Source organism: Carettochelys insculpta, chromosome 15 (genome assembly GCF_033958435.1).
Source record: "Carettochelys insculpta isolate YL-2023 chromosome 15, ASM3395843v1, whole genome shotgun sequence".
NCBI lineage: Eukaryota > Metazoa > Chordata > Testudines > Carettochelyidae > Carettochelys > Carettochelys insculpta.
The window spans coordinates 22,329,254-22,345,136 of record NC_134151.1 but is presented as its reverse complement, the minus strand read 5'-3'; the positions used below and the strand labels follow the sequence as shown (position 1 = coordinate 22,345,136).

At 44.2% G+C, this 15,883-nt stretch overlaps 1 protein-coding gene across 3 annotated transcripts in view; it reads right to left on the bottom strand.

Moving 5' to 3' along the window:
• Positions 1-15,883, bottom strand: part of ZCCHC10 (zinc finger CCHC-type containing 10) — a 56,703-nt gene that overhangs the window by 13,074 nt on the left and 27,746 nt on the right. For 2 of the 3 annotated variants that reach the window (XM_075009774.1, XM_075009776.1), the window contains exons 1-2: positions 6,711-6,751; positions 827-988 (exon numbers count right to left, since the gene is read on the bottom strand). In XM_075009774.1, coding sequence (XP_074865875.1) covers positions 827-988; positions 6,711-6,751 — 203 coding nt within the window. Of the gene's footprint in view, positions 1-826; positions 989-6,710; positions 6,752-15,883 lie in introns of those variants that run through there. The other variant, XM_075009775.1, reaches the window with a different exon arrangement.

The window sequence follows — 15,883 nt, the reverse complement described above, 5'->3', positions numbered from 1 at the left end:
ACTGAAAAATAACATCAGATATTTTTCTAATTATGCTTATTGTCCATACACTAGGGAAGTTGTACACAAAGGCCGTTTCTACAGAGGCCACTTTCTTCGAAAGTGGTATAGTAATACATGGCCCGAAATATGCTAATGAGGCATGGATGAAAATTCCCTGCGCCTCATTAGCATACGGTCACGTGATTTGGAGTCCTGAAGATCGTTCTTCCAGACTCCAAAACGCTGTGTAGAAGCACGGCCATGGGGGAGCTTCCGGAAGGAAGTCCTTCTTCCGGAGGCCACTTCTTCCCAAAAAATTTTTTTTTTGGATAGTTCTTCCGGACTCCAAATCACACAACCATATGCTAATGAGGTGCAGGGAATTTGCATCTGTGCCTCATTAGCATATTTTGGGCCGTGTATTACCATGCCACTTTCGAAGAAAGTGGCCTGTGTAGAAACGGCCAAATTGTTTTCTAAGTCCTATGTAAACATATAATAAGGTAAGTGAGCAGAAAAAAATACCGTTACATAAATGCTACATTTTTATTTAAAAACCTTGTTTGACCTAAGTTATAACGGTGAGAGCCTGACCAAATAAGCAGTGTATAGTATGGAATACAGATATATATATATATATATATATATACACACACACACACACACACACCCATTGACGTACATACAGTAATCATTAATGTTAATAGGAGTTACACATACAGACTACAGAGCATGAACACAAAAAACACACAAAGGAAAACTGACACCCCCATTACAATCTCCCAAACACAGTTTAGATATACATCTGATAATGGCTTTTAAATGTTAGCCCAGCTGAGCTTACCTTTGTTGCAATAATAGTCTGTTTTCTTTTTCTTTCAGAGCTTTTGCTAATTCCACTGTCCTGGATGGTCTGTGTAGATATTTTCTTTTCCCTGTACATTCATAGGTCCAATGTCCAAACTCTAAACACTTCTGACATCTCACATGCTGCTTGTTTGCTTCCCTACAAAAATACAGAATTTGCTTGAGAGCAAGTCTGGATTTAATGTTGGGCTATTTAAGCACAATTAATACTATCTGTTGAAAATTACAAGTTGCATATTAGCATACCTGCCTTAAGACAAAATAGATGTCTTGCTTAACTTGAGCATCTGCCTGTGTTTTTGGTACTTCAACTTTGTCTCAAGTCAGAACAACATTGCATTTCGATGGGGCTCCAGACAAGCAAATGCATATGCTTGTGTACACACAAAATTGGGTTCTTTGTGATTACTGGAATGTTCATGTATCAGTTATTTAACAGAATGAATACAATTATATTTTTCTATTCCAGAATTGGAGCTCTCAGGCTGAAGTGGTAAAGACTAAACTACATTTGGGGCCTGGCTGAGACACTGGCAAGTGGTGTGTGGAAAGCATTTTAGTTTAGCAACTCTTAGTGACTGGCCTGTCAATCTTTCCTCACTCTTCTGGGAGTTCATAATTTCCCATTCCTTTCAGAATTTAAAATTCATAAGCAAGGAACTATTAAAGAATTTGAAGAAAAATGGAAGTAAAGCAATTACTACATTTCAACCAATGAACAAAGGTAACTCAACTAATGAGAAAACAAAAAGAAGTCTTGTGGTATCTTATAGACGAATAGATTTATTGGAGCATAAGCTTTCGTTGGCAAAGACCCACTTCGTCAGATGAATCTTTATCCACGAAAGCTTATGCTCCAATAAATCAGTTAGTCAAGAAGGTGCCACGGGACATGTTGTTGTTTTTGCAGATACAGACTAGTACAGGTACCCCTCTGCTACTTGTCAATTAATAAAAGCACAGTTCTTATCCCAACATAACTGGAAATATTTTGACAGCGTATTTTACATTCCTGCAGCAATTGCTGGAAATATGGTTACATAAATATAGAGAAATGTTAGTAAATTGTAACCTTATGTTACAATTTCCCCAAAATTTGCACCTGCCTCCACAGTTTTTTTTTCTTCTTTTCTTCAAACAAGCACCTGAAATCCATTCCAACAGGCAGCTTCTTGCATTATTTTGGGCAGCCTAATTTTTAAATCGTATGAGTGTAGTGATTAGATGCAGAATAGTGTGTCAGACTAAACAGGACACTGTGTTGTTCCTTGTAGGAAACCAAGCAGTCCTACAATTTCAGCAGCCAATTAACAAGTGCTATTACTAAAGGTGCAACTGAAGCATGTCTCGTTCAAAGGTAATATTTTAATCGGTCCATCCCAAGTATAACCTGTTTCCACCTGTCTTGGGTCCACAATTCACTAGAGTGATCCATTCAGAATTTTACTCAGCTGCTTCCTGAGGGAGAGTAAGCTATTAATGTTGAGCCCACATTGGTTAATAGTCACAAATTTTTGCAATATTCTGCAATAGAATTCACAGAGAAGCAAAGGTTAAAGGAGACTGATGACATAGTCATCCTGAAGAAGGAAGTTCTTACCAACAACTTTTCACTGACACAGGAAGTGAGGTAGAGTTGTTTCCTCTATTTTATTTTTTTCCCTCCCACACCTCATTAAGTTTGCTAATAAAATATTTAGCATTTCTACTGTGATTCATATTTACACTGTTGCGAGATAGGCGTTGGCCTCATTTCACAAATGAAGAAATTAAAACAGAGAGATTAAGTGACTTATCCAACGTCACATCACAAATCAGTGCCAGAGATTAAAGACAGGCTTTCCCAACACTGTATTCTGCCACGTTCATTGCGCCAAGCTGCCTCTCTTTTACCCCTCTCTCCTCACTAAAACACTTCTTTCAGAAAATTCAGTCTACTAAAAGTTACTCTATAGCCATATGTTACTGGAAAGAAGAAAATGCCTAGCTGTATACTTAGCATTTACAGACAGTGAATAGGAAGGAGAAAGAAGGGAGGAGGAGGAGGAGGAGGAGGAGAGAGAGGCTATTAGCACTGATGGATGTTTCGGTTTGGTGTGGAAATAAAAGTCACCTACTCGGATACAGAAGAAGGGTATGGTTCATTGGCCTTTGTCATCACTTACTCAGGCTTACAGGTCTATCAAGTTTCTAATAGTCACTCATCCTTTCTATAACATCCAACACATTTTCAAATCTTAACTTCTCTGGTTTCTTCTCGTAGCTCTAAGGAGAAATGGTGCTAATTTTGATTCAATAGGGAACAAAATAAGACTCACAATTAATTTCACAATTAACTCTGAGAAGTTAATTTCAGTAGGAAACAGTACACACTACTTTTACTAAGTAGGCTGAATAAGATTCTAGGGTTACTGAAGATTTAAAAAAAAATATTTTCTAAAACTCCATTTCTTGATTGCACCAAGAAAAAAAACTGTGAACACTGAACTGCCTTGTGATGTATATTGCACTCAATGGTCAACCCCAGTAGCCTACTTGAACCTCATCTTGAACTTTTACAAAGATTAAAAAAAAAAAAAAAAAAAAAAAAAAGCTATCTTGGTGTATTTTGACTAGAGAATACCAGGAGCTGTAAACAAAATGGGGCCCCCAACACCCAGTAAACAGTCACTGATACAGTGTATGCAATGGATGGCACCTAAGAAACAGATATTAAAAAAACGCTCTTGCTCCTAAACTATTACCATATAGTTTTGGACATAATAGCCTTCCATGTGTCAGAGTATCCAAACTAACTGAAAAGATTCTGCTTCCAGTCCCCACAGAGAAGAGAGCTACAACACCTACTTACTGTAGCAACAGATGTTTTAGACATACTTAGAGACGGATGAAGATTCTGATGGTGCCTGTCTATTCTTTCAAGATTAGCAGAGAGAAGATTATTCTGCTGCATTAACTCTCTGCCAACTCCTACAGAAATCAGCCTTGTCTCAACGGAAGCTCAGAGGAAGTTTGGTACTTTGAATACAGTGAAGGAAGGGGGCATTTCTGTCAATATAGTTAATCTCCAAAGAAGGTAACTAGGTTGATGAAGGAATTGTTTTGTCACCCTAGTCAAATCTATACTGGGGCTTAGGCTGTGCTAACGATGGCACTCGGTGCAAAACTTTTCACAGCTCCGAGCAACATAGCTAGTTTCATCTAATTTTTAAGCATAAACCAGGCCTCAGACTTCTGGCACAACCACAAATGTCACATGGGAGCAGAACGAAACACAATTTTCCCACTTAATGAACACACAAACATTCAGCTTTTGGTGGTAACTCACTCAGTCCTGCACAGAGAACTAGACAGTACAAGCAAACAAAAAGATAACCACTGCCAAGCCTCAACACTACTCATCTCCCAACCAACAATCTGATCCAAGCGAAAAGAAAATCAAAATCTAAAAGCAAGCTAATCATCAGGAAAAAACAGATCAAACAAATTAGACTACTACAGATTTCTAAGCACAACCCGAATGGTAATTCTCATAGGCCATGGCTACACTAGCACCCCCCTGTTGAAAGGGGGATGCTAATGAGCCACTTTGGCAGATGCTAGTGAGGCACCACCATGTATGTGCAGCACCTCATTAGCATAATGGCAGCCACGCATGTTTCAAAAGTGCCACTTTCTAACACATGCCACCAGTGTAGACAGGGGCCTTTCGAAAGGACCCCCAGATTTCAAAAGCCCCTTCTTCCCAAAACCAAATGGGAAGAGGGGGCTTTTCAAGTCCAGGGGTCCTTTCAAAAAGCTCCCATCTACACCGCCAGCGTGCATTTTGAAAGCGGCACTTTCAAAACACACACGGACTCCATTTTGCTAATGAGGCGCTGCATATCCACAGCAGCACCTCATTAGCATCTGCCAAAGTGGCTCATTAGCATCTCCCTTTCAGTAGGGGGGTGCTAGTGTAGCCATGGCCATAGAGAATGGACAAAACTTAGGCAAACTCAAAACCAAATGGGAAGAAGGGTTTTCAAAATCATGGGATCCTTTTGAAAGGCCCCCAGCTACACAGGCAGCATGCATTTTGAAAGCGGCACTTTTGAATCCATCACAACTCACATTATGCTAATGAGGTGCCGCATATTCACGGTAGTGGCTCATTAGCATCTGCTGAAATCCCTCATTACCATGCCCCCTCTGAAAAGGGGTGGGGCTAGTGTGGCCACAGTCATAGTAAACATGAAATCAGTGACAAATGGATGGGAAGCTAAGTGATACATAGCAGAATGCAAAACACATACAACCAACATGTGAAAGCATAAATTTCAATGGAAAGACTGTTCCAAAAAAAGGTAAATAATTATTCCCAAAAGCATTAAAAATTAAACTTTCCAATGAAAAACAAGGAAAAACTATATAATCCTAAGAAAAAAGAAGAAATTAAAGAACACTATCCAGCCCCTACCATCACATCTGAAAAAGCCAAAACATGACAAACTGCTACAGAGAATAAATTTTCAAGTACTACAATGAAACCCTGAACAGATGTTTGATGAACTTTATCCACTGCCGCCTCAAGGTTGTCTTTTGCTCACTCAAGTTGGCCTATCTAGCCGACAACAAGAAAAAAATTAGTTTGAAATTACTTTGGCCAGGTTACTTCATTACTTTGTTTTACTTCAACACAAAAACGTGCTTTTGTGTGTGCACTTATGTAGATGCGTTAATAAAAGATATCTGAAATTATTTTTCTGTCTTTTTATTTTTTTGAAAAAAAAAGGACTTAAGAAAATACCTGTTTTCTCCCTGGTTTACTTGTGAACCTCATGAATTTCTCACAGTGGTGCATTATGACCTCTCACATTTTAACTGAAAAATCTAGGTGTACAACCTTTAATGTTTTGTGAAAAGACTGACTGATGAATTAGACTAGGGTGAGCAAACTCTTTGCGTCACACGCCAGTTTTCATCCCTGCAATTAGCAGCCTTCCCCTTCCCCAACTTGTCAAATGTAATTCAATTTTGGAAATTTTGACTTTATTCGTATGGAAAAAAAAAGTTCATCATATGTAAGGAAATAAGTTTGCAGAAAGTAAAAACTTTATTAATTTATACATATAGAGGAATACGTATACATAAATACAATAACATATTTTTAACATTTTTATTTGAGAGATGAGACTGAGACCCAGCTGCCAATCATGGTGTGCCTCCTCAGGAAATTTCAGGCAGCACACGAGGGGGCCCACCCCACACTTTGCTCACCCCTGAATTAGACATTTGTGTTAACTACTCAAAATTAGAGTTCAAACAATTAGAGGCTGTCTCCGCGTGTTAAAGTGCAGCTAGCGCAGTGTTTAGTAGGGCAGCGTGCCCACGGGAACACAAGAGCGCTGGCAGAAAGCACAAAGAGCCCCAAGAAAGATTTGCCACTTTAAAAAAGAAAAATGTGCTCTCCCGCTGCGACCCTTTAAACACAGGATCATCCCGGGGGCGGTGGAGGTCCACTCCAGTGCTACAAGGTGCTTTCAGACACCTGAGGAGCTGTGGGGATGGGAGTCTCGTACACACGCAGAGCTTCACTCGCTACCCCTCGCCGTCTACCCCTACAATACGCGGCAAGCCTGGCCGGCCACCGCTGCCCCCGCCCCCACGGGCTGGCTCCACACCCAACCTGCAGGCTCTCCGGGATGTACCGAGGCAGCGATTCTCCGCCTCACGCGCACAGGCACTATCGACTTGCCTCTCCGGAGAGCCCTCCCCTGCTACCAGCCCCCGCCTCACTCGGGCTGCCACCTGAGGACAAGCCCCTGGGGGAGCGGCTGTCTCCAGGGCCCCGCCCTTAGCCCCCGGCCCGGCGCACTCACGCCTGCCGCCGAGCGATGAGTCGGTGCATGGGAGTCGCCATCTTAGCCACTAGCCCGGAAGTGAGGAGGGTAGAAACGGGTCCGCCGCGCTGCATGCCGGGCAATTCCGCCCTCCTCCGCCTTCCCCATTGGGGGAGAAGCCGGCAGCTGCGGCCACAGAGAGCGAGGCGGACGAGGGCTAGAAAAGTCGCTTTTCGGGGCTGCTCCTTCGCGTGGTCTCTACTTCTCTGGGTGGGGCGCGGCAGCTTCCTGTGAAGCAGATGGTCCAATGCCTGTCCCCTTGCTTTGCCTCTGGCGCGCTCTACTGCTGCCTGCTCCTCCCCCCTCCCTGGGGCTATGGGCCTCTCTGTCTCTGGAGGCTTAGGCCCTACCTGCCCCCTTGTGTCGCCCTTCAGCTGGTCTCTTTAGGCTTCTGAGCCTCACACTTATGATGCATAGTAACAGAGAGGAAGCCGTGCTAGTCTATACACTATCAAAACAAAAAGCAGTCAAGTAGCACTTTAAAGACTAGCAAAATGGTCTATTAGGTGAGCTTTCGTGGGACAGACCCACTTCAGACCATAGCCAGACCAGAACAGACTCAATATTTAAGACACAGAGAACCAAAAACAGTAAGTAAGGAGGACAAATCAGAAAAAGATAATCAAGGGCTACGTCTACACGTGCACGCTACATCGAAATAGTCTATTTCGATGAATAACGTCTACACGTTCTCCAGGGCTGGCAACGTTGACGTTCAACTCCGACGTTGCGCAGCACCACATCGAAATAGGCACTGCGAGGGAACGTCTACACGCCAAAGTAGCACACATCGAAATAAGGGTGCCAGGAACAGCTGCAGACAGGGTCACAGGGCGGACTCAACAGCAAGCTGCTCCCTTAAAGGGCCCCTCCGAGACACAGTTGCACTAAACAACACAAGATCCACAGAGCCGACAACTGGTTGCAGACCCTGTGCATGCAGCATGGATCCCCAGCTGCCGCAGCAGCAGCCAGAAGCCCTGGGCTAAGGGCTGCTACACATGGTGACCATAGAGCCCCGCAGTGGCTGGAGAGAGAGCGTCTCTCAACCCCTCAGCTGATGGCCACCATGGCAGCCCCCGCTATTTCGATGTTGCGGGACGCGGATCGTCTACACGTGCCCTACTTCAACGTTCAACTTCGAAGTAGGGCGCTATTCCCATCCCCTCATGGGGTTAGCGACTTTGAAGTCTCGCCACCTAACGTTGAGTTCAACTTCGAAATAGCGCCCAACACGTGTAGCCGTGACGGGCACTATTTCAAAGTTGGCGCCGCTACTTCAAAGTAGCGTGCACATGTAGACACGGCCAAGGTGAGCAAAGCAGAGAGTGGAGGGGTGGGGAGGAAGGTCAAGAATTACACTGAGCCAAGTATGCAGATGAGCCCCTATAGTGACTCAGAAAGTTCCGATCACGATTTAAACCATGTGTTAATGTGCCGAATTTGAATATAAAAGCCAGCTCGGTTGTTTCCCTTTCCAGAACGGTGCGATAATTCTTCTTCAATAACACACATACCTTTAGGTCATTAACAGAATGCCCCATTCCATTAAAATGTTGACTAACTGGTTTGTGGATCTGGAGCGTTTTGATGTCTGTTTTGTGCCTGTTGACCCTTTGTCTAAGGGAGTTAGAAGTCTGTCCAATATACAAAGCAGCTGGGCAGTGTTGGCACATGATGGCATATATGATGTTAGTAGAGGAGCATGAGAAAGTGCCCGTGATTCTGTGAGTAACCTGGTTAGGTCCAGTGATGGTATTTCCAGAGAAGATATGTGGACAAAGCTGGCAGCGGGCTTTGTTGCAGGGAAATGGGAACTTTCTGAGTCACTATAGGGGCTCGTCTGCATACTTGGCTCAGTCTAATTCTTGACCTCCCCCCTCCACTCTCTGATTTGCTCACCTTGATTATCTTTTTCTGATTTGTCCTCCTTGCTTACTGTTTTTGGTTCTCTGTGCCTTAAATATTGAGTCTTTTCTGGTCTGACTTTGGTCTGAAGAAGTGGGTCTGTCCCACGAAAGCTCACCTAATAAACCATTTTGCTAGTCTTTAAAGTGCTACTTGACTGCTTTTTGTTTTGAAACATCCATCATGTTTAAAAACAAAGTTGTGCCCTGAAAACCTTTTACCCTTGACATTGATTGTTGAATAGTGACAGAGAGACAGCTGTGTTAGTCTATATTCTATCAAAACAAAAAAGCAGTCATGTAGCACTTCAAAGACTAACAAAATAATGTATTAGGTGATAGCTTTCATGGGACAGACCCACTTCTTCAGATCATAACCCTACCAGAACAGTCTCAGTATATAAAGCACAGAGGTTCAGAGAGAAATGGACTTTGGGCATTTGGGATTTAAAGGACAGAATCATGTACAGATCAAATTGCTCTCGCACTGCAGAACAAAATGTGTAGAGTGGCAAGCACCTCCTGGTAAACCTCATAAGTTTCCAGAAGCTGCTTGACAGCACACACAGACAGTCTTTGAAGAATTAGGGCATATTATGGAAAACCAGCAAAAATAATTAGACTAAACAAGGATCTGTATTATGGTAATGCCAAAAGCGCAATCTGAGGGAATGACTACACCAGCCAAGAGTTTGCAGTGATAATTGAAGTAAAGACAGGGCAAATTATGTCCTTACTATTACTTACACATGCAACGGACTATGTCACAAAGAAAGTAACAAAAAAAGGCAACCAAGGAATTTTATGGACCAATACGGTAAAATTGAATTACCTTGTTTTTGTTGATAGTTCTTATGAAACAGCATTTGGAAGATACCACAAAACAAGCTGGTGTTCCATCCATAAGACAAAATATATAGCTATGCTATCAATGTTCCAAAAGTAAACGTTGGAGTGGACCCACTAGAAATAGCAAGTTATATTACTTATCTAGGGAGCAAGATGTACAATGATTGTGATACCCTGTTAGCATGTAACAAATACCAGAAAGCACACACACAGCTTTCATAAACTTGGAGAAATGGGAAGTAGCTTGTGTTTAAATTGCAACTAGGGAAGGTTTGGTTGGATACTAGTGGAAAGGACCCTTGCTTACTGTTTTTGGTTCTCTGTGCCTTAAATATTGAGTCTGTTCTGGTCTGGCTATGGTCTGAAGAAGTGGGTCTGTCCCACGAAAGCTCACCTAATAAACCAATTTGCTAGTCTTTAAAGTGCTACTTGACTGCTTTTTGTTTTGATAGTGTATAGATTAGCATGGCTTCCTCTTTGTTACTATTCATGATGGGTGTTTGTTTCTTTGCAAAGCAGATCTGCCAGGAGTTTGCATTTGGTAAGTGGAATTTTAGATAATAACATAACTCTCTTTCCCCAGAAGGCAGATGACTACAGTATGAGGTGTCCCTGGGTTCTGCATAGAGATTAGCCAACATGTAGCCCACAAGCTACATGCAGCAAATTAGGGCTTCCATCCCGCAAATTGATCTTTGTGGACAGATCTGTGCAGTCTCCCTGAGGCAGTGTGTGGATACAAAAATCCATACAGGCAGATCATTTTACTGGACTGTGGCCTAAAGTGCACAATATTAGAACTGGCCAAACATTTTCACATGTGAAAATGCCATTTAATCAAAAATGAAATTTTCTATGGTAACGTCTCTTTTTTTCTTCAATGCTTAACCAATTGTTTGCTATTTAGTCCATTCCTGTGCAGCCACAAGGACTGAACAGACAGAGTCCAAGCTCTGAGCAGACTTGATGCACCATCTGGCTTGCCTCCACCACTTAGTTTGTAGAATTTTATCCCAGCTGTTACAAGCCACTGGGAGAACAGTGTTGGCTGGAATGTCTTGTGTTATTCTGGAGACATGTCTGAAAAACATAAGACACCATCTATGGATAATGGCCCCGGTAACCTGTAAACTGCAGTAACGATAAACATTGGCATTTCAAATGAGGTCACTCCACTGTATGACCAATATACAATGTCAGCCTTTTATGTGTAAAGCCTCCAACTCTGCCCAGTCTGAGCAGCATAATGTCCCAAATTTCAGAATGTGTCTGTCGTACTGAGATGATGTTGATTCCACATTTGTTGTAAATGACCCATGGCAGATGCTGTGATGCCAATCAGTGGAGAACTTCTGTGTGAAGTATTGTAAGAACTGGTGATATAGAACCCAAATAGCAAATGCTAGAGACTGTGTTAACAGTTTCATTATTCAAGGAGGCAGAACATGGAAAATGGTTTATTTTATTTAAAAAACTTAAACAAAACATGCTGATGTAGTCAACATTCTGATACAACATTCCATGCTATGTTGTTTTGAAATCACATATTATTTTGAATATTCATAAAATTATGCTAAAAAGTGTAATCTGCTACATCTGTTAGAAACTTTGTGTGTCTGTCTGAGTCCATTTTTTCAAGAACTTCTCCTAAACAGTAAAAGCTAAGACCACCAAATTTGGTATGCAGCTTCCTCTTACAATAACTTAAAACAAGGTCAGGGTTTGATTGTGCCAGGACAATAGGAAGTTCCTGGAGTCTGTGTGTAATTAAGACGAAAGGGAGGGATCTGATAGCAGGGACGATTATGCTCCAGAATGATCACGGGGGGGCGGGGGGGAGCAAACATTCAGGAATGTTATACTGCAGCCTGACCACAGGGAGGTAGGCACACCTGCAAGACATTGGCTGGCTGGGGGCAGGGCTTTGCATGTTAACAGCCCCCATCCAAGGGTAAGTAGCCCCTAAATCCAACAGTCAAAGCTCAAACCCTCAGCCCCAGTGTGGGACACCAGAAGGGAGCCCAGCCAGGCCTTGGGGAGCAGCCACAAGCTGCCAGACAGTGCAGCCCCCAAGCAGCCTTAGGGAGCAGATGCCAGCTGGGCTGGACAGTGTAACCCAGGGTGGCCTTGAGGAGGAACTGGCTGGTTGGAGCTGCCCTGACCTCTTCATGCACACATCTTCCAACCACCTGCCCTAACTCTTCCACCCTCTGCCTCCTGCTCTGATGCCCCACAAGGACCAGAACCCCTCTGGGTAAATTGTCTAGTATAAAATAAGAAAGGATGGACTAATTATCAAAATGTTTTGATTGGTCTGAAATTAGAAAAGTTTCAAACATTTAGTTTTGCAGGAAACTTCAAAATTCTTTAATTTTGTTCTGTTGAATGAAAAAAATTCAAAAATCACAGAAGTTCTGTGAAAATTGCAGTTCCTGCACAGCTGTATTGAATATGTCCTCTGACTTACAGATCCTGACATACAGAGCTCTGTCTTAATTGGAACATTGTGCAAGAATTGATCTATGAAAATATTGGAAACAGATATACATGGAAGGGACTTTGTGGAGTCATTGAGTCCAGTCCCCTGCACTCACAGCAGGATCTACTGCCATCCCTGAGAGTTTTTTTTTTTTAAATTCTGATCTGCTGTAGAGCCTTGAAAGCCTCCCCCACAGGACTGGGCTCACAACATCCTGGGTTTACAAGGCCAATGCGCTAACCACTGAGCTATTCCTCCCCCATAAAAATTGTATGAGCCATGACATGTAATTTATATTGTACTTAGTCTGCAGAAAACCCATGAAGAAACTGATAAAATTACAGGCATTTGATGAACAGGTTAAGAATACACAGTACTTTCCTTCAAAATCAAGTGTATTGGGATAATTGTCTATTTGTCTTGAGCTGATATTCAATGCAATGAACCAGTAAAATTCCTTCATTTGTGGTTCTAATAGTCACACAGCACTTTTACCAGGGGATGTTAATGTAGGGAAAGATCACATGCACATCTTTTCGTTTTATTGTGATGTCTATATCCTAAACAGTTCATACCACAGGCAATCTACAGCAGTGTTTTGTACACTGTGTTCCACTATGGTGTTCTGTGAACAACTCGTAGCTCTGCCAGCAGTGTTATGCAGCAATTCATAAGCATTTCATGAAGTCTAACCACTTGAACTTTGGCAGCGGCGGATCAGAAAGACTTCTTCGGATCACGCTTCAAACTTGCGCCGGTCCTGTCCACCTGATCAGCGCTTATGCTCCAACCCTGTACGCCACACCAGAAGTAAAAGACAAGTTCTATGACGTGCTTAGTGCTGCTGTAGCACAAATACCTGCTCGTGAACAACTGTACATCTTGGGTGACTTCAATGCAAGAGTTGGAGCTGATTGGGCCTCATGGCCTTCCTGCTTAGGACACTTCGGTGTGGGCAAAATGAATGACAATGGACAGTGTCTCCTTGAACTGTGCACGTACCACAATCTGTGCATCACAAACACATTCTTCCGAATGAAGCCACAGCACAGAGTGTCATGGAGACACCCACACTGGAAGCACTGGCATCAACTAGATGTGGTCATCACTAGGCGTAATAACCTCAAAAACATCCTTCTGACACGCAGCTATCATAGTGCTGACTGTGATACAGATCACTCGCTAGTTTGCTCCAAGCTCAAGCTGAGACCCAAGAAGCTATACCGCTCTAAACCTGCTGGAAGGCCCCACATGGACGCCAGAAAGACGGCAAACTCGCAGAAAGCTGAAAAGTTCAGAGAGACCCTCCAGGAAAATCTGCGCAGCGGCTCTGGGGGCGCCGATGTGACATCCAAATGGCAACATCTGAGGGATACAGTTTACAACACGTCCTTGTCAGTGTTTGGAAGAAGAGCTAGAAACACAAACGACTGGTTCGAAGCTAACTCCGATGAGATGATTCCAGTCATTGAAAAGAAGCACGCTGCACTCCTGGAGTACAAACGCTCACCGAGCCAGAGTACCCAGCAAGCACTTAGAGAGGCCAGAAGAACTGTACAGCAGACAGCCAGGCACTGTGCCAACAACCACTGGCTCCAGCTATGCAGCAGCATCCAGACCTGTGCCGACTTTGGTAATCTCAGAGGAATGTACGAGGGTATGAAGAAGGCATTAGGACCCACCCAGAACAAGATGGCACCTCTGAAATCCAAATCTGGTGAAGTCATCGCTGACAAAGCCAAACAGATGGAGCGCTGGGTTGAGCACTACTCCGAGCTGTACTCATGCGAGAATGTTGTGGTTGACGCAGCCCTCGATGCCGTCGAGCTCCTACCAGTAACGGACGAACTGGATCAAGAACCGACTGTGGATGAACTGAAGAGAGCCATCGACAGCACTGCAGCAGGAAAGGCCCCTGGTCAGGATGGTATACCACCAGAGGTAATCAAATGTGCCGCGGACACACTCCTCGAACCCCTACATGAGCTACTGTGCCTGTGCTGGAAAGAGGGTGAGGTTCCACAGGATATGCACGACGCTAACATTGTAACGTTGTATAAGAACAAAGGAGACAGAAGCGACTGCAACAACTACCGTGGAATCTCCCTCCTAAGCATCACTGGTAAACTGTTCGCTCACGTCATCCTCGGCAGACTCCAAAAGATTGCTGAGAGGGTGTACCCCGAATCACAGTGCGGATTCCGCGCAGAGAGGTCTACCGTTGACATGGTCTTCTCTCTAAGGCAGCTGCAGGAGAAGTGCAGGGAGCAGAGAAAGCCACTCTACATAGCCTTCATTGACCTGACCAAGGCCTTTGACTTGGTCAGCAGGGATGGTCTGTTCAAACTGCTCCACAAGGTAGGTTGTCCTCCACAGTTACTCAAGATGATCCAGTCGTTCCACGAAGACATGAGAGGAACCATCCAATATGACGGCGCATTATCGGATGCTTTCAGAATCAGGAGCGGCGTCAAACAAGGATGCGTGCTTGCTCCGACACTTTTTGGGATCTTCTTCACATCCGCCTGAAGCATGCCTTTGGATCTTCAACAGAGGGCATCTTGCTGCACACAAGATCTGATGGGAAACTGTTTAACCTTGCAAGGCTGAAAGCTAAGTCTAAGGTGCGAGAAGTCCTCATCAGAGACATGCTGTTCGCAGACGATGCTGCTGTAGTGTCTCACACAGAAGACCAGCTTCAAAAACTGTTGGATCAGTTCTCCAAAGCATGCAAGGACTTTGGGCTTACCATCAGCCTAAAGAAGACAAACGTACTCGATCAGGATGTTGCTGAATCCCCATCAATCAACAGTGACAACTATACGTTAGAGGTCGTCCACGAGTTCATTTACCTCGGGTCCACCATCACTGACACCCTGTCATTGGACACTGAGCTAAATAGGAGGATCGGAAAAGCGGCCACAACTCTGTCCAGACTCAGCAAGAGAGTGTGGAATAACAAGCTGTACACTCACACCAAAATGCAAGTCTACAGAGCCTGCATCCTCAGCACCCTCCTTTATGGCAGCGAGACTTGGACCCTGTATGCCCGCCAGGAAAAGAGGCTGAACGTCTTCCACTTGCGCTGCCTCAGGCACATCCTTGGAATATCATGGAAGGACAGAGTGACCAATACCGCCGTCCTCGAGCAAGCTGGAATCCCAACTATGCACACCCTCCTCAGGCAGCGTCGGCTCCGCTGGCTTGGCCACATCCACAGGATGAGTGATGGAAGGATTCCAAAAGATATCCTGTATGGTGAGCTAGCCTCTGGCAAAAGAACTCCTGGACGCCCCCAGTTGCGCTACAAAGATGTCTGCAAGAGAGACCTCAGAGAGGTAGACATCGAGCTGGACAACTGGGAAGAATGAGCAGACGACTGCGGCAGATGGAGGCAGGGGTTACACAAGGGCCTTCAGAAGGGCGAGATGAAGATCAGACAGCTAGCTGAGGAGAAGCGAGCGCACAGAAAGCACAATAAGGACTTGCCAGACACCCACTACATCTGCAAGAGATGCAGCAAGGACTGTCACTCTCGTATGGGTCTTCATAGTCACAACAGATGCTGTAAATGAAGTCCTCAATTGAAACTTTAATGGGCGCGATCCATAGTCTACGCAGACTGAAGGATGCCTACTACTACTACTACTACTATGATGAGGAGCCAGTGGGGACACAGAGCCCCACAGCTAGAGGGACCCCAGCTGGGGAACCCCATCAGCCCCACAGTGGGAAGCTGGTTGGGGTTCACAGCTGCACCAGCAGCCCTGCAGCCAAGGGGACCCCAGGGCTGGGGCAGCCCTGCAGGGGTATAATGTTTTGGTGTAATATTATGCTAAACGTGTTATGGTATAAGATTAATCTTCTTTGTCTTATCTCTGCTCTTTACATCTTTTTGACCTGTTATGAAAACCACA